Raw genomic sequence first — 19,368 nt, 5'->3', positions numbered from 1 at the left:
CCACACTGACAGACTGACAGTCACTGAGTCCCAATTTCAGAATCCTAGGAGAAAGAACTATCTCATATGAGAAAGGGATCTCACGTTTTCACATGGTCTAGTGACTCGTGAGCGTGGCCAGAGTGACATGGCATCTAGATGACTGCTGGGAATGCAGTTCCTAGAATGCAGGGTGTTGGGAGCTGGGTAGGCAGATACTTAAAAGTTGTCTGCTACATAGTCTTCATTATCTTGAATTACTGTTTTGTAAAATAAACTAGTTTAAGATGAGATTTGATTTTATACGAAGACTTTTCAGAGGAGAAAATAGTAACTATGAATCTATAATGCTTCTAAGGCAGTTGTAAATCCAGCAACTAACTCTGATTCACTGTGTCTGGACTGACTGGGTAGTTGCTAAGTTCTCCCACTGGTCTTCAGTGTAGAGAATCGTGTGCTTTAGGACACAGTGGGGTGTGCATGTATTTCTACTTGTTTGCCTGATTTGACAGTTTGATTTGTTTATGTACATTATTTATAACAAGAAACTTCTTAAGTTGCTGTTAACCAAGGATGTGTTCCATTGACTTTTCCTGCTTGTCTTTCTAGGGAGGAGCTTTATCTTTATACACTGCTCTGACCACACAGCAGAAACTGGCTGGTGTCACTGCCCTCAGTTGCTGGCTTCCACTTCGTTCTTCATTTCCACAGGTAGTCTGATTGCTTCATGCAACATGAGATGACTGAGCTAAGAGATAACAGAGAACATTGGGGAGAGGGTCATTTCTTAAAATAAACTTTTATTTTTTTTAGAGCAGCGTTAGGTTCACAGCAAAATCGAGTGGAAAGTACAGAAAGTTCCCACCTACCCACTGTGTCTATACATGCACAGCCTCCCCCCTTTTTGACATTCTGCAGCACAATAACACATTGATTACAATCAATGAACCTACATTGATACATCATCATTCAAAACCCAGAGTTTATAATTGTCATACTTTTTTAACAAGAACTTTCTTAAACTTTTAATATTTTTTAAATTGATTTCAGAGGGGAAGGGAAAGGGAGAGATAGAAACATCAGTGATGAGGGAGAATCCTTGATCAGCTGTCTCCTGCACACCCCCTACTGGGGATTGAGTTACAATCTGGGCGTGTGCCCTGACTGGGAATCAAACTGTGACCTCCTGGTTCATAGGTCACTGTTCAACCACTGAGCCATGTTGGTCAGGCAGAATTTTCTTAGGCTTTTGTGATGTATTACTAGGCTTTTATGGGTACACTGCATTGTCTTCATTGTAGTGTACCCATATAGAATGGAAGAAATAAGTCCTACTGTCATAAATCTTAAGTGGTTGAACCCTAACTGGTTTGGCTCAGTGGATAGGGCATTGGCCTGTGAACTGAAGGGTTCCAGGTTCAATTCCAGTCAAGGGCACATGCCCGGGTTGCAGGCTCGTTACCCTGTGGGGGGCAACCAGGAGGCAGCCAATCAATGATTCTCTCTTATCATTGATGTTTCTATCTCTCTCTCTCCCTCTCTGAAATCAATAAAATATATTTTAAAAAAATAAAGTGATTGATATATTTTAAGATATATAAAAAATAGGGCTATTTTTTATACATAGAAATATTTTTGAATGTTCAGTATGCTCACTGATAGCAGATTTTGCAAAATAAAATATAATTTCTAAATACCCAACAGGGTAGATCAGTATATAGTATACATGAGAGGTGTAGACTGCATTTTATTTTCAAATTTGTCTTTAAATATAAGGTTTTTTTCTTGTCATTATGTAGTAACTCTTTGGTTACATATTAAGTGCTATTTATTAACTTTATTTTATTTATTTATTTATTGTAAAGGAGAAAGAGAGAGACAGAGAGAGCGTGCAAGTGCACGAGCATTGATTTGTTGTTCTTAGTTATGCATTCATTAGTTGATTCTTGTGTGTGCTTTGACCTGTGGTCAAACTGGCAACTTTGGCTTATTGGGATGATGCTATAACCAACTGAGCTGTCTGGCCAGGGCTTAACCATCTTACTTAAAGTCAATTAAATAAGAGAACAACATGGGTCAGCTGAAACATACCTCATGTCAGGACAGTATGACTAGATAAAGAATAGAATCTACTTCAAGGAACCAATTTATTGAAAAAACAAAATATATGACAAGGTGATTCGTATGTCCTCTGTTTAAATAAAGAGATGTGGAGATTATAAGAATGGCAGGAATTTTATTTCTATGGCCAAATATAACTTATAAGTAATAACATGTTGTATGCACATATCTATCTATAGTTTTAAATGCCTGGCTTAATGTTCTATATATTTGAATAAATAATACTACGTTTATTTTGTGGGCTTTTTTTTTGTTTGTTTGTTTGTTTTGTTTTTGCAGGGTCCTATCAGTGGTGTTAATAGAGATATTCCTATTCTTCAGTGCCATGGAGATGCTGATCCTTTAGTTCCTCTAATGTTTGGTTCTCTTACTGCTGAAAAGCTAAAAACTTTGGTAAATCCAGCCAATGTAACCTTCAAAGTCTATGAAGGCATGATGCATAGTTCATGTCCACAGGTAAATATCTGGAAACAGTGATTATAGAGACGTAATTTGCTTCTTTTTCCATGTGATATTGCAAGATAAATAATATTTGACCATTTGGGATTTTAAAGGAGTTAATGAATTCACTCTGAGTCATAGGTTAGCAGGACTTAGATCAAAGCTTCTTCAATTAATTCAACAAACAGTCACTGATTTCCTGTTACATGCAAGCATTGCACATAATTCTAAGACCAAAAAAAAATTTCCTTTTATTAAAATTTAGAAAGGATTCATTAACATTAAAAATTTAATAGGGGAGAAGTATAGAAAGCAGATGTGATATATGTTCTATTGGAAGTTTTAAAAGGCTACTTGAAAAACTGGAGAGGGTGAGATTAACTTTATCTTAGGAGACACTGGATCATGATGAAAGAGCTAGATTTTGAATAGGGTAGGATTTAAATAGTAAATGTGCAAAGAAAAGACTAGGATAAGAGAAGCAAGCTGTCCCATTAGACTGTAGACTCATGAAAAGCTAGGTGTCATAGAATAGAGGCAGAAAGGAAATTTTTGATTGTTCAGAGCTTTTATGTTGTGTTGAGAATGGACTTGTTCTCTAAACAGCAGAAAGCCATTGACTTTTTCTTTATTTTTTAAATCAAAGCAACATGTAATGTCTATCCTAGAAAAAAGTGAAGCAGAATCCATTAGGATTTAGTGATTAATTCTGTGGAATAGGAAAGTATCAATGAGGCCTTATATTTCTAACTCAGATGATGAAGATGATGCCACTCATAAAGTATGTAGTACAAGGAACAGTTTTAGGGTAACAGGAAGGAGATATACTTACTGAGTTTAATGACCATATAGAGATTGGTGTGCTCCCATAATATCAGGATGGGATATTGGAAATACTTGTCCGAAGCTCAAGCCTGTAATTAAGATTTGAATAATTATTGAATAATTATCAATATTATTGATCAGTGAAGAATCACCATGGGAGAATATCATGAGAAAAAAATTTAAGGGATAGAACTCTGTGGGAGTTCAAAGGAGTTAAGTATTGAGTTAGAGTACAGGAAGAGAGAATTTTTGAGTAGATGGGAATAACTGATGATTCAGAGAATGACTAAGGAGAAATAGGCCAGGAAGAAACTATCCAGTAAGAAGGCACCTCAGATGTTTGGGGAGTTAGAGCCAAACTGAAATAGATTATGTGAAGTAGACAGGGAAATGAGGAAGTAGAGGCAACATGTATAAACCTTTAAAAAAAAAGATTTTGGAAAAATTGCAAAAGAGTAGGAAGGTTCTTTATTTAACAGGATGGAAGAAAGAGACCCTGATAGGTTGGGAACTGATAATGGGAAGTCCTAGAGGGATGATGTAATTAAGTCCTGAAACGGGTAGTGGTTGCCTTAAAAGAGGAGAAAAATACTTTGGAATCAAGATAGAAGAGGATGGATGAATATGAATGGGTTATTGAGATATGATAGAAAGTAGTTTTGAGCCTATATTAGATCCTTTCAATCTTTTCAGTAAAATAGGGGAGATGTGGTCACTTAATAAGAAGGAAGGAGGCCTGGACAGATTTAGAGGCTGAGGGAAGCCTATACTAAAAATTGGTGGCTAAACATGGAGGTAGTTTATGTTACCATTTGCAACTAACGGCTCAACCTGGCTAAATCACTTGCTTTAGTGCAGAGACAGCAGGTCGTAATATGATTTATCCAGAAAGACAAGGGGCCTGAGATGTAGGGTATTTGTAAGGACAGGGTTGAAACTGTCACAGTGGTTCCTTGCTTTTGTAACTTGTGGGTCTATATGCTTTCTGTAATTAAGAGTTATCAAACAGATGTCATACCCACAGTTTTCTAGAAGTTCTTTTAAAATAACTTTTTGGTTTTATGGAATCAATAACATAAAAAAACAAACAAAAGGGAACTGTCATGAAGTTTTGAATCCAGTAAGGAAGGTGGCACTGTGAGCATCCAGGAGGGACTGAGGATCTATAATAGAACAGTGGTTTTCCAAGTAGACTTTGTACCATAAGGACCCCAGACCTTAATAAACATACAGATCCCCAAACTCCAAATTCAGTGATTCGGACTCAGCCCACTGGGGGTTTGGGGTTGAACTCGCATCTATGTTTGTATGGAGTTGTTTTTTTTAAATAAAAGCTCCTTAGATGATTTTTTATGCAATCACATTGGAGGACACTGGATGAAAAATTAGGTACAGAAAGTGAGAAGAGTTAGAAAAGTAGGAGATGGTGTCACAGGAAACTTTTAAAGGACTGTAGAGTTGTAAAATAGATCACTTTCATGCTGTGGCTTTTTTTCTGAGTAATTAAGGTATCAGGTTGAAGGCTTTCTGCATTGCTGATTTGTGGGGGCTAAGTTTTGAAATACTAGAGTTGATTGGAGGAAATGAAATATGTTTAGGGGAAATGAGACAACTGTGAAACAGATACAGGGGTCTTTTATTACACAGTTTGCTGTAATATTTATATTTGGGTTATACTAATTTTCATATCTTTCCAGGCTTATCTTAGGTGCTTGCTATCTTTCTAATGGTTGATTATATCAAAATCCTGAAGCAAGGCCAAAAATATTTTATGCTGTGGATTTAGCATTTCATTCTCACAAGAGAATGTTAAAAGCTAGGCTTTCCCACGTATATGTAGTTGGCAGTCATTGTATACTTCTTAATACTTCTCGGTATAGGTTATTGTCATTTCTAAGACCCCTTCATCCCTTCTCACCCCCATGTTTTATTTGTTCAGGTATAGCAAAATGCAGGCATTTTCATGGGAGTAGATATTAGTGTGAGCCATATTGAATGTACAATAATCAAAATGATATGAAATTTCTATTGGAGGCTCCTTTCTCTGTTATAACTTTTTATTTCATCAGATATTGGAAATCCTTGTCTGAAGCTCAAGCTTGTAGTCAAGGTTTAGAATAATTATCAATATTATTGATCAGTGAAGAATCACCATGGGAGGATATCATGAGGGAAAAAATCCAAGGGATAGTAGTAGTAAAAATATTGTTACACCTTATGTACACACACCACGGGTTTAGTTAGTGGTATTTTAGTGGGGATTTAATTTCTGATTTGTGTAACTTGCTTATTAAATCACTTTATTCCAAACAGGAAATGCTGGACATCAGGCAATTCATCGATAAAATCCTACCTCCAGTTGATTGACATCACTAAGGCGCCTTGTGTAGAAGTACACACCAGCATCATTGTATCTAGTAGAGAGTAAACCTCTTCCTGTGCCAGATCTCGAAAGTTATAATGTTTGCAATCTTAAAATTTTTTTTTTAATTACACACCAATGACACAGTCTAAATATCTCCTTGTGGAAAATGTACGATCTTTAACATTTCAGTACATGAATTTGTATAACATGATCCAGAATATACTAGCATTAGCATAAGTGAAACAGCTAGCTTCTTTCTCCCAACATGTAATTCGGCAAAATAATAAAATACTACATCCAGATTTTTCTATTACATCATTTGAAAATTATTAGTCTGCTTAATGAAAACTTGTTCAGGGATAAATGAGCAGTTAAGATATAAACTATTTATGAATGCTGTGACTTAGTCTGTGGACTTATTCCAAAATTACTTAGTCACCATGCAGTATGTGTACTTTTTCTATTTGTATCAGATATACTTAATGATTATAATACATAAAAAGAATGAGGTGTTACCACATTATTCCTAATAACAGGGATATTGCTTCTAAGTGTCAATAAAGAGTAGCATTGCTCTCTTCAACGAATGGCCCTTTTATTTTGGGGACCAGGCTTTTCTTTCCCTATTACAATTTCTTTAAAATTGTATTTATTTATTGATTTTAGAGAGAGAGAGAGAGGCAGAGTAGGGGAGAAAGAGAGAGAGAAACATTGATTTGTTGTTCCATTTATTTATACATTCACTGGTTGATTCTTGTATGTGCCCTGATGGGATCGAAACCAGAGTCTTGGCATTTCGGGATGACACTCTCACCAACTGAGTTACCCAGCCAGAGCACAATTTCTTAATATTCTGTTTTCCTCTCCAAAAATAAATGTATTCTTTCCTTTTATCCTTCATAACAGACCAAATATTGCCTCCTTGCCATACAAATCTGCTATCAATATATGCTGTAATTTAACATTCTGAATCATAAACATGATGGTATTTAAAATATATTTACATTTACATAAAGAAACCAAACATCACTTCAGACTTCCTACATTACTTATTTTTTAAACTGTACCTTAGTCCAAAGTTAGACTTATATAATAGTTAATAGAATTTTCAGTCTAGGTAAGGAATAATTCTGTGGTTGTATTTTTCTGTAATTCACTCAAAATAATTACTAGGTCATACTCTAGTATGTTTTGGAAGATTTAAGACCAATCTTAAAAACTGTATTTCTAAGATGATTTGCTCTAAGATGATTCTCCTTGTAGCGGAAAATATGAGTTTGCATATTTTGTACATATGTTTGAAATCAGCTACTGCAGGAAATGAACAGTCCATTAGAAAATTTTTCTTTACTTTCATCTGCCAATGAATTTATTTGAAATTTTCACTTTAGTCAGATGATTTAAAAAAAAACAAAACTTTGTGCAAACATAAAAGTAGCAATTATTTGATTTTAAATAGTTGGGAATTTTTAGATTATTGGTAAAAACTATTTGAAAACAAATTTGTCGGCTATGAAGGTTAGTCAGAATTCAATGCATATGGTTAATACACAGTTTAATGTGTAACAAAAATGTATGCTTCATACTTCTGAGCTGTTATAATTTTTCTTCTGTATTCCAACTGACTAAAACAATGTTAGGAATGCATCTTTAGTAATGGACTATATAGAATGTTAATAATGAAGCCATATGTTTATGTCGATTTAAAATTTTTAAACAATCATTTAATAAGTCATTTTGATTTACCTTGAAAAATATAAATTTGTTTCAATTATATAGATCAGCAAGATATGATTTATCGTAAGAGATAATATTGAAATGTGCTGTAATGTGGGGAAAATGTAAATCTTTCCCACTGTTTCTATTAATGTGAAATAAAATGTAATTCTCACTTTTTTTGTGACTGCTTTTTTGAAGATTACTTTTAACATTTGGGTTTGCCTTGAAATGACTGTCTATAATGAAAAGGAGGAAAATGTCAATGTAATCACAAGAATATACATTGAGAAATGGAACCAGGCATGAGAAAAGCTCTTGCTATGAAATTTTAATAAGCTAAAAAATACATTATTTTTTAGCATTCCTAAACTAAGAAGTTTTGTTTGGTGTTTTCTTTTATCATCCTTTTATATAATACTAGAGGTCCGGTGCACAAAATTCATGCATGGGTGGTGGGGTGTTCCACAGCCCAGCCTGCACCTTCTCCAATCTGGGACTCCTAGAGGGATATCTGACTGCCCACTGGGATCAGGCCTAAACTGGCAGTCGGACATCACTCTCACAATCCAGGACTGCTGGTTCCCAACCGCTCACCTACCTGTCTGCCTGATTGCCTCTAACCACTCCCCTGCCAGCCTGACCAACACCTAATTGCTTCCCTGTTGGCCTGATTGCCCCTAATTACCCTCCCCTGCCAGCCTTGTTACCTGTAATTGCCCGCTCTTGTCAGCCCTGTCACCCCCAACTTCCCTGCAGGCTTGGTTCCCCCAATTGCCCTCCCCAGCAGACCTGGTTACTCCTAACTCCCCTCCCCTACTGGCCCGGTCACCCCCAACTGCCCTCCCCTGCTGGCCCGGTCACCCCTAAATGCCCTCCCTTGCAAGTCTGGTTGCCTCCAACTGTCCTCCCCTGCAGGCCTGGTTGCCCCTAACTGCCTTCCCCTGCAGGCCTAGTTCCCCCCAACTGCCCTCCCCTACAGGCCTGGTCACCCCCAACTGCCCCCCCATCCCCCACAGTCCTTGTCCCCTCCCAACTGTCCACCTCTGCAGGCCTGGTCACACCCAACTACCCTCTGCTGGCCTGATGGCCCACAACTGCCCTCTCCTTCTGGCTATCTTTTGGTGGCCAATTTGTGTCCACATGGGGGTGGCCGACTTTGACCACATGGAGTGGCCATCTTGTGTGTTGGAGTGATGGTCAATTTGCATATTACCAATACCTCTTTATTATATAGGATTCGTGGTTTGTTGTTTTTAATTAGTGTCATAAATCAGTTATCCAAATTTTTTTAAAGACTTTTCTGTTTCAATTACAAACTAATATTATATTAGTTTGAGGTGGTGGTTAGACCTTTATATAACGTGTGAAATGATACCCCCAATAAGTCACCTACCTGACATCATACATATAGTTATGACATCATTAACTGTATTCCCTAAACTGTACTTTATATCACCATGACTATTTTGTAACTGCAAATTGTATTTATTAATCCCTTCAATTTTTCCCCACACATCCACTCAGTCCCCCTACCATCTGGCAACCCATGTTTGTTCTCTGTACTTATGAGTTTGTTTTGTTTGTTCACTTATTGTTTTTTATATTCCACAAGTAGATGAAATTACGTATTTGTCTTTGTCTTATTTCACTTACTATAACAGCCTCTAGATCCACCCATGTTGTTGTAAATTAGGGGTGTCGAACTCAATCAGAGAAGGGGCCAAAATCTAAAATCCAGCCTAAATCGCGGGCCGAATGGTTTACTGAACAGTCATAAACTGTCATTGTGATGGAAACACAGAGGAGTGCAGTGATGACAGTGCGGTGTGGGCCACATTGCAAGGCCTGGCGGGACGGATTTGGCCCGCGGGCCTTGTGTTTGACACATGTGTTGTAAATGGTACGTTTTTTTATTTTATTTGTTTTTTTTAAATATATTTTATTGATTTTTTACAGAGAGGAAGGGGGAAGGGAGAAGGATAGAGAGCCAGAAACATCGATGAAAGAGAGACATCGACCAGCTGCCTCCTGTACATCCCGCACCAGGGATGTGCCTGCAGCCAATGTACATGCCCTTGACCAGAATCGAACCCAGGACCCTTCAGTCCGCAGGCCGACGCTCTATCCACTGAGCCAAACTGGTCCCGGCACGTTTTTGTTTTTTAATGGCTGAATAATATTCCATTGTATATGTGTACCACAACTTCTTAATTGAGCTGATATTGGATAATAAAATTATATAGCTTTTACGTATACAACCCTATACACAATCTGTATATTGCATTGTATGTTCAGCATCCAAAGTCAAATCTCCTTCAGTCACCATATACATAATACAAACCATATATATATATATATATATATATTTGGTAACAGCTTTGAGATATAATGAACATACCATGCAGTTTGCTCATTTAAAGTATACAAATCAGTAGCTTTTCCTATATTCAAAATTATTAATCATCACAATTTGAGAATATTTTCATGACCCTATAAAGTAGCCCTGTGCCCTATAGCAACTATCCTGTGCCCGTTTCTACTTCCCCACCTTTCTAAGCCCTAGGAAAGCACTACTGTACTTTTGGTCTCTAGATTTGTCTATTCTAGACATTTCATATCAATGGAATCATTTGTGACTGCCTTTTATATTAAGATGTTTTCAAGCCAAAACCTGTTTGGCTCAGTGGATAGAGTGTCAGCCTGCGGACTGAAAGGTCCCGGGTTCAATTCCAGTCAAGGGCATGTACCTTGGCTGCGGGCACGTCTCCAGTGGGGGGTGTGCAGGAGGCAGCTGATTGATCATTCTCTCTCATCAATGTTTCTAACTCTCTATCCCTCTCTCTTCCTCTCTGTAAGAAAATCAATAAAATATATATATATATAAAAAAAATGTTTTCAAGGTACATATTTTGTAGCATGTATCATTAAGTAATTCATTTCTGTTTATTGCTGAATTAACATTTCATTGTATGAAATGACCACATTTTTTAATCCATTCATCTTTTGGGTCATTTCCACTATGGGCATTAATACTGCTACAATGAACATTCATATCCAAGTAAACATATGTTTTCATTCTCTTGGTAATATATTTATAAATAGAATTGCTTGATCTTATCTTTAACTTTTTAAAAAACTGCCAGATTGTTTTCCAAAGTGGTTGCACCATTTTGCATTTTCAGTCACCGTGAGGGTTCCGTTTTCTCCACATTCTTGCCAACATTTATTATCACCTATCTTTTAAATTTTATTTTTATGTTCAGGGTATTACAGATGTCCTTCCCCTTTATCCCCTACCACCCTGTTCCCCTTCACCCCCCACCAGAGGACTTCACCACACTATTGTTACCCCAGCTTTTTCTCATATGCATGAAATACTTTTTTCTGTCCCTTTACTTTTAGTGTAGGGTCTGTTGCAGGCAGTATATGGTTCTCGTTTTCTCATACGTTCAGTTACTATATCCTTTTTTGATTGGTGCATTTAAGCCATTTACATGTAAAGTGATTACTGATAGTTACATATATTTTGCCATTTTATTTTATCATCTTTTCCTCTTCTCTTTCTTCTTTTTTCGTACTCCTGCATCTTTAAGAAGGTCTTATAACACTTCTTGAAGTACTACCTTAGTGGTAATGAAATCTGGCAAGATCTTTATTTCTCCTTCAATTTTATTTTAATTATTTTTTTTCAATTAGCAATAATAATACCTTGGATACACCTCATTGGCCAAGATACTGCCACTGGGCAAAGCTTCTCCTTCAATTTTAAAATGGATAGTGAAGCCGAAACCGGTGTGGCTCAGTGGTGGAGCGTCGGTCTGCGGGACTGAAGGGTCCCGGGTTCGATTCCGGTGAGGGGCATGTACGTTGCTTGCGGGCACATCCCCGGTAGGGGATGGGCAAGAGGCAGCTGGTCGATGTTTCTCTCTCATCGACGTTTCTAACTCTCTATCTCCCTCTCTGTACAAAATCAATAAAATATATATATTTTAAAAAAATAAAAAAAATAAAATGGATAGTGAAGCATGGTGGCAAAAATGCTTGGGTAAAAATTGCTGTTTAATATTTTGACTCTGCTGTTTTGGGTTCTGTACTCATTTGCTTGCTGAAACAATAGAACAGTTATTTTGATTTTTCTGAACTAATGTATGCTATCCCAATAGATTGAGTGCTCCATTGATGGCGGTTTGAGTATCCCATTGATTGTGATCTCACTGGTTATTGAAGCACTTTCTTCTTGGAACCAAGGCAGCTCAATTATCCTAACATTGCCTCAGTAGCTACAGATAATGAGTTTCAGTTGATCAGTGGCCCCGGAATCAGAACAGCACAATTACCCTAAATTGCCTCAGTAGCTACAGATAATGCATTTCGGTTCTCAGTGGTCCCAGAATCTGGACAGCACAATTGTTCTAAATTCCTCCGGTGGTTCCAGATAATGTGTTTCTGTTGATTCAGTGATCCATAGACCCAAAAATATACTTTAGATAACTAACTCGCTCAATTTCGCTTCTGCAACTGCTTTAAGTGACCCAGGTTCCTCATTCCAGACCCAAAGATGTAATCGATACCTTTGTGATATTCTGCCAATATAAGCCAGGGGTGGCAAGCTTGTTAGAGCTGCGAGACCAGGAGCTCTTTTGCCCCTCGTATGCTGCCGGCTTTTAATAAATGATTCCATAATTCGACTTCTTGAGGCATCCTTTGTAAGATTGGAAGTACAACAATAGCATCGTTGGGTAAAGTAATCTTGGTTCTAGGTCCTCACTTTTCATGACTTTAAATATTGAAGTATTTCAAACTATTCTCTTCTGGCCTGAAATATTTCTGTGGAGATAAATATCAGCTGACAGTCTTATGGGAGCTCCCTTGTAGGTAACTGTCTTGCTCTGATTGTTAAGACTGCCTCTTGCTCGGCCAGAGTGGCCCAGTGGTTAAGTGTCTATCAACAAGATCACAGATCGATTCCAGTCAGGGCACATGCTTGGGTTGCAGTCTCCATTCCCAGTGTGGGACATGCAGGAGGCAGGCAATCAATGATTCTCAACATTGATGTTCTGTCTTTAAACTTTGCCATTTTAATCTTGGTGTTGGCCTCTTTGTGTTCATCTTGTTTGCGAGTTTCTTCCGTGTCTTTTTTCTTCAAGTTGTGGAATTTTTTTGTTATTTCTTCCTAGGTTCTTCATCCTTTGTTCTCCCTCTTCTTCCACCGCCAACATGGGGGTGTTGTTATGCTTCATTTTGTTTGAAAGGTCCCTGAAACTATGCTAGATGTTCCTGGGGCCTCTTGGGAGGGGCTCTGGTGCAGGCCAATGTCAGATACTACCTGTGAGTGTCCCTGGGCAATGTGTTTGGAGCTGCAAGAGATCCACAGTTCACGGTTTCCTTTCCTGGATCAGTGGTCGGCAAACGGTGGCTTGCGAGCCACACGCGGCTCTTTGGCCCCTTGAGTGTGGCTCTTCCACAAAATACCACGGCCTGGACGAGTCTATTTTGAAGAAGTGAAGTTTAGAAGTTTAAAAAATTTGTCTCTCAAAAGAAATTTCAAACGTTGTACTGTTGATATTCGGCTCTATGACTAATGAGTTTGCCGACCACTGTCCGAAGGACCAAAGTTGCGCACCAGGCAGCCTTTTCCCAGCCCCAGCCCCAGCCCCAGCCCCAGCCCCAGCCCCAGCCGCAGGGGATGACCTAGGGGTGGGGATGGGAAAGAGCTGGGAGGGAAATGGGACATATCTGTTAATATTATCAACAATAAGAAAAATGTAAAAAAAAAAAAAAAGTATAAAAACACGAAGGAAAAACTTAGGATTAAACCCATATGATAAAAAACAAAAACAACAACAAAAATTAACCCATAGACAAACGGCTCTAGGGAGGGGTGTCTGTTTTCCAAGGTCGTCTACGAAGCAGATGCTTGGGTGTCGCTGGTTTTAGTAAACGACAGCGTTCCATTCTGCAAACCCACCTCGGTTCAGAGCTCCGTGGGCCTCCGCAGGTTCCAAACCTTCGGGCCACTCGGGAGACCGGCCCGGGGAGAAGCTTCCTTCTGTGGGGAGGCGGGCCCGGGATGAACGCGCGCCGAAAGCCCGCCTCGCCTCGCCGCCCGTAGGCTTCCCCGGCGGCCAGGCGGGAAACGCCGACGCCGAGCTGGCTCACCGCCCCACCGCCGCGGCGCCGGCCGGCGCGCAGCCCCGCCCCTTCGCATCGATGCTCCCCTGTCGATTGGTAGCGACTGCCCGGAGCGCGCGGGGTTTGATTGGCGCTGCCTGCGGGGGGCGGAGCCGCCGCCGCCGCCGCCGCCGCCGCCGCCGCCGCCGCCGGCTGGTTCTAGTGGTAGGGCCTAGGCCGGGCCTGCCTTGTTGGGCTCGCCGGGCGCCGCAGCTCGCGTCCCGCCGGCGTCTCTGTCCCGGTTTCACCCGCTTCCCCGTCCCATACGGGCTGGGCCCGGCGAAGACCTGCCGGAGCCATGGAGGACGAGGTGATCCGCATTGCCAAGAAGATGGACAAGATGGTGCAGAAGAAGAACGCGGTGAGCGCGGCGGGCGGCGCGGGCCGGGTGGGAGGGAGATCGAAGGGAGGCCGGGCGGTCGGGCTGGCGGAGGCCGCCGGGACGGGACGCGGTGGGTTCCCCGGTCGACTCCGAGAAGGGTCCCCAGCCGATCGGAGCAGGCTCCCGGCCCGCCGCCGACCGCCCTCCCGGCGTGGAGGGCGCCCGCGTCCGGGAGCCGCGTCCCGGGGGGAGGTCTCGCGGTCCCGCGGCTGCGGGCTTGGGGACCGGCGCTGGGCACTTGCAAGTCTTCCTCGTTGTTACTACCGCGTATTGAAACCTCATCGAGGCAGTCTCTCCCTTTGTTTTAGGTGTCCATGGCAGTAAATCCTCTCACTAAGACAGCTTTAAGCATTGAACAGTATAGCAAGTCCTCACCTTTTAAAGAATTCATTCTCTTTCCCGTGCTTGTTGGCCAACAACGAGAAGACAAACATCCCCTTTAAGAGGTTCGTGATCTGCTTTGGGAACATCAAGCGGATCAAAGTGTAAAATCCCGGGATCTTCAACAAGTGGAACTTGTTAGGTGGGAGTGTGTGCAGAAGAGCTAGGATGAAAGCACACGCGTTAACACTAGGGTGTACCGGTGGGTGGGTTTTGGACAAATGGCATGGCTGGGCGATAACCAAGTGGTTTACAGTTACTACCAGGGGCGTTATCTTGTTTGTGATGGATAGTGTGTGTATGGGAACATGTTCTCTTGTGGTTCGTTTGAGGCTTGGCATCTAAGTGTCTGCTTTTTTATTTTATTTTTTTTTTTTTTTTTTGTCTACTTGTCTGTGCCACTTTCGATTCCCGGCTTCAGAGTCCCGTGTTTTCTTGCTAAACTTCCACTGTTGTGGTTCCACCGGGCTGGGCGCATGTTCGCATCAGCATCCCTGAAATAACTCATTCCCACCTGTGTGAAATGAATTCCATGTGGCACTCACGGGAAGTAGGAAAGGGATGCTGATTTGTACAGCACTGAAGAGTTGCCAACGAGATGTGCAGAATGTATCTTTTTTACAGAATAAAGAAACTGAGTCAGAGTTAAGCAGTTTGGAATTAGCCGGCATCCCCAGCGTCCTCCCACTGGACAGCGTGCCAGAGCAGGAAGTGGTGTTTGCATTGAAGGCTTAAGACCTAGTCTGTTCCTCTTTTCCTTTAACAGGTGCATCTGCCAGTATTTAATTTTGACTCTTTGTTAATCTGTATTTGCAATTTGGCCTTTTAAAGTATTTCCTGTTTGTTTTCTGTTCTAGACATGATATCTGCTTATGTATGTTTCCTGTTGATTTCCCTTTCATTCCCTGCTGCAGGTTGAGGGTTCTGGTTATTTGATAGGCCGAACATTTCTGGAAAAATTTTCTCCTTTTCCTGGAGTTCCTCAGACTTCCAAAGTAGAAGGTCCCCGGGGGAAAAGGCAGGTTTTTTGTTTGTTTTGTTTTTGTTTTTTCTCTAACTCAGGCTATAATGTGTAACCTTTAATCATCTAACATTATTTTTATTGATTGATTTTAGAGAGAGAAGAAAAAAGGGGGGAGGAGGAGAGAGAGACCCGAACCTGAAGCCTTGGGATATTGGGAGGACACTCTAACCAATTGAGCTACCCGGCCAGGGCTCGATAGTTTTACCTGCAGTTCTCAAGCTGTAAATGCATTTTGAGATCTTTGATAAATGGATCTGTGAGTCAGTGAGGACCAACTCTACAGACAATCCTCAAATCTCATTTTTCTAATAGCTCAAAACTTTTAACAGTATGAAAACTTGCCCCCCAAAGGAAGGCAAAATTGAGTGGCTGTTTTACATTTTGTTTTCTCCCTTTTTTATATTACAGAAATTCAACTAGGCAAAAAAAATACAGAGAAAGGGAAATGGTCTGACTGACTACCACCCGCCCTCCCAAAGCAAGTGTTCAGTAGTTTAACAAGTTGTTCTGGGGTTGTTGGATTATGGTTATTTGTCCCGATATACCATGATTGCAGATTTGATCCCCAGTCAGGGCACATAAAAGAAACAACCAATGAAAACATAAATAAGTGGAACAACAAATTGATGTTCCTCTATCTCCCTTCCCCTCTCTCTCAAATCAATCAATAAAAAATTTAAAAAGACTGCTAACTAAAAAATAAGAGAAAAAAGAGGAAACTAAATATTTAGAGAGTTAAAATAGTGGCCAAATGGAGATGTGAATTGAAATCTGTTTTGCTCCAAAGCCAGTACTTCTCTGTTAAGCTTCAATGCCTCTCTACAAGACCCTTGCATCTCTCTTTGAACTTGGCATGGTGTCAAAAAGGTTGTTGCCACCCGTGCAATGCCAACAGAATTCCCAATTTGTGGTGCTGTGAAGGCAGAAACTTTATTCAAGTGAAGCTGCTCCAGTGAAACAGCTCAGTTGACACAGTTTGAAAACCCTGGAAATGCAGTCTTCAGTAGAAACTGGAAATGCCCTCCTGGGAGAGGGAAGGGAGGCTGTCTTATATTAGAGAAAAAGGCCCGCTCCCTGTTCCTGATAGGCCTAATTTCATGCAAATGAAGACTCCCAAGTTCTCTCTGTTCTGATTGGCAATTCTGGAGCTGCTCTGGTTGGTTGGTAAATATGCACGTGAAGATATAGCTGCCAGCTGTTGATTGGATGGGAAGGTCCCAGTCCATTAAGTTAAAATACAATAGCAGGTGTTTATAGGGTCTGCTCAGATGGCAGGAACACAAGGCAGGAGGTTTGGCTGGTCAGTCTATGGCTTTTCCCTGAGGCATAGCTAGTGTGAGAGGTCTCTAAACAATGGCTGTTAGACTATGAATTTGGGCCCAGTTGACCATAGGAGTCCTCTGGACAGGTATATTCTTTCTTGGGATTGACAGTGGGTATGTATAATGAAGTGAATTTAAGACTGGGAAGTAAGGGTATTTACTCTTCTGTGGCAGACAGGGTTCTTTAAATACCTAATCAGTATCCTGACCTGTACTACCCAGAATATTGCCCCCTGGTATACTTTGATATTAAACAGTATTAGCAATTTTACAAGTGTCTTCTCCTGAGGCCATGATGAACCACATAAGTTATTGACATTTTCACGTATTGGTTATTTTTTACTTAGCTTTCTTCTTATAATTATGACTTCATGCAAGTCATAATTTCCTAATGTGGGTTCAAATTCTGGTATTTCTGAATTTTAGCTGTGTGATCTTAGTTAAGTTCCTTAACATCTGTAAAATGTTTTTCTTGATGGTAAATTGGAGATAATTTAGTGAAGATTGGATGAATATAAAATTCTTACCAGTGCATAAGTTATGGTAATGGCTAAAAAACTTGGATTGTCTTTGTAAAGGATTTATGGTGCTACATTGTAGGAATCAGGTAAGAACTTAGAATTTTCAAGTTCATGGAGAGATTTTGTGAGTTGTATTGAGGTTAATTTTTAAATTTAGGCACAGGGCCGAGTGGGATTAAATTACAGGGAGAGAAATTGAAATTAGATGTTAGAATTTCATAGGAGCTGAGATTCCTGAAAGGTGTAGGTTTCTAAGTCTTAACATATCCGGTTGAAAAAAGAAGCTTTGGTTTCCATATTAGTGTTAGAGTGATTAGCATAAATCAATATTTAGAATGACTACACAATCTTTTATAACAGCTTTCTTTTTTTTTTTAAAATATATTTTATTGATTTTTTATACAGAGAGGAAGGGAGAGAGATAGTTAGAAACATCGATGAGAGAGTCATCGATCAGCTGCCTCTTGCACACCCCCTACAGGGGATATGCCCGCAACCAAGGTACATGCCCTTGACCGGAATCGAACCCAGGACCCTTCAGTCCCCAAGCCGACACTCTCTCCTTTGAGCCAAACCGGTCCCGGCATAACAGCTTTCTTGAGACATAAAGTAAAAATCACTCTTTTCAAGTGTACAATTCAGTGGATTTTAGTTTATTCACAGATTTGTGCAACTATCACCACTATCTAATTTTGGAACATTTTCATGGCTCCAAAAAAGAAACCACTACCCATAAAGTAACCATGAAGAAGTCATCATGTCTCCCCACCTTCCCAGCCACTAATCTACTTCTATCCTTATGGATACCTGTTCTGACATTTCATATAAATGAAACCATACAATATGTGGTCCGTGCCTGGCTTTCTTCACTTAGTGTTTTCAAGGTTCTTTCATAGTAATACCGTGTTTCCCCGAAAATAAGACATCCTCCGAAAATAAGACCTAGCGCATGGAAAAATAAGACATCCCCTGAAAATAAGACCTAGTGCAACTTTGGAAGAAAAAATTAATATAAGACACTGTCTCATTTTCAGGGAAACAGGGTAGTATATATCTGTACTTCATTCCTTTGTATTGCTGAATAGTACTCCAGTTTATCACATTTTAGGCTCTTTCCATTTTGACGATTATGAGTAATTCTGCTAAGAACCTTCTTGTACAAGTTTTTGTGTGGACGTAAGTTTTCATTTTTGTTCCGTATGTACCCAGGAGTAGAATTGTTGGTCATATAACTATGGAAAACCTTTTGAGAAACTGCTGGACTATTTTCCATAATTGCTGTACCATTTTATGTCCTCATCAGCAGTGTATTGAGGGTTCCAATTTCACCACATCTTCAATACATGTTATTAGCTGTCTTTTTTCTTTATTATAATCATTGTAGTGACTGTAAAGTGCTATCTCATTGTGGTTTTGATTTGCATTTCTGTCATCACTAATGATGATGAACATTTTTCATTGTTTGTTGGCCATATCTTTGGAAAAATGTCTGCTCAAATCCTTTGCCTATTTTTTAATTATGTATTTATATTTTTGAGTTGTAAGAATTCTTTATATTCTGAATACTAGACCATTATCAGATATGGGATTTGCATATATAGTCTCCCATTCTCTTGTTACTTTTGGTAGTATTTTTTGAGATAGAGAAACTTAATTTTGAAGGCAAATTTATATATTTTTTTCTTTTGTCATTTGTGCTTTCAGTGTAATTAGAAATTTGAGATCACATAGTAAAATAAAAAGTCCTGTTTATAGTTATGTTGTTGAGCAGTAACTCAAATATTTATAAATTGTGTTTCCTTTTTTAAAAATACATTTTTATTGATTTCAAAGAGAAGTTAGAAGGGGAGAGAGATGGAAACATCAATGATGAGAGAATCATTGATCAGCTGCCTGCTGCTGCACATCCCCTACTGGGGATTGAGCTTGCAAGCTAGGCATGTGCCCTGACTGAGAATTGAACCGTGACCTACTGGTTCATTGGTCGATGCTCAACCACTGAGCCACACTAGCCAGGCTATAATTGTGTTTCCTTTAAAAAAAAAAAAATCCCAATTTTTAAATTTTTGAAATCTCTTAATTCTTACCAAAGAAGTGTTAATTGAGCTTCAATAATG

The 19,368-nt window shown here is 39.7% G+C and overlaps 2 protein-coding genes and 1 long non-coding RNA gene across 7 annotated transcripts in view; 2 read left to right on the top strand and 1 right to left on the bottom strand.

The window, feature by feature from the left end:
- Window positions 1–7,622, top strand: part of LYPLA1 (lysophospholipase 1) — a 29,197-nt gene extending 21,575 nt beyond the window's left edge. For both annotated transcript variants that reach the window (XM_036436934.2, XM_036436935.2), the window contains exons 7-9: window positions 589–690; window positions 2,380–2,556; window positions 5,680–7,622. In XM_036436934.2, the coding sequence (XP_036292827.1) occupies window positions 589–690; window positions 2,380–2,556; window positions 5,680–5,733 (333 nt within the window). In that variant the 3' untranslated portion in view covers window positions 5,734–7,622. The remainder of the gene's footprint in view (window positions 1–588; window positions 691–2,379; window positions 2,557–5,679) is intronic.
- Window positions 596–13,706, bottom strand: LOC123652304. Its single transcript, XR_006741569.1, has 3 exons — window positions 13,419–13,706; window positions 3,374–3,455; window positions 596–727 (listed from the first exon to the last, which is right to left on the bottom strand). It is a non-coding gene; the product is annotated as an uncharacterized LOC123652304 (long non-coding RNA).
- Window positions 13,707–13,782: 76 nt separating this feature from the next.
- Window positions 13,783–19,368, top strand: part of TCEA1 (transcription elongation factor A1) — a 28,922-nt gene continuing 23,336 nt past the window's right edge. Inside the window, exons 1-2 of one of the 4 annotated variants that reach the window (XM_045581411.1) lie at window positions 13,843–13,982; window positions 15,009–15,150. Coding sequence is in view for 2 of the 4 variants with exons in the window: in XM_036436929.2 (XP_036292822.1) it covers window positions 13,920–13,982 (63 nt within the window). In the remaining 2 variants the exon portion in view is untranslated. Of the gene's footprint in view, window positions 13,983–15,008; window positions 15,151–15,816; window positions 15,887–19,368 lie in introns of all 4 variants that reach the window. The other 3 variants (XM_036436931.2, XM_036436929.2, XM_036436928.2) reach the window with 3 other exon arrangements.

The sequence above is a fragment of the Pipistrellus kuhlii genome, unplaced genomic scaffold, assembly GCF_014108245.1.
Source record: "Pipistrellus kuhlii isolate mPipKuh1 unplaced genomic scaffold, mPipKuh1.p scaffold_m20_p_14, whole genome shotgun sequence".
NCBI classification, from domain to species: Eukaryota; Metazoa; Chordata; class Mammalia; order Chiroptera; family Vespertilionidae; genus Pipistrellus; species Pipistrellus kuhlii.
Note: the sequence above shows the minus strand (reverse complement) of the source record. Positions and strands in the feature narration are given on the sequence as shown.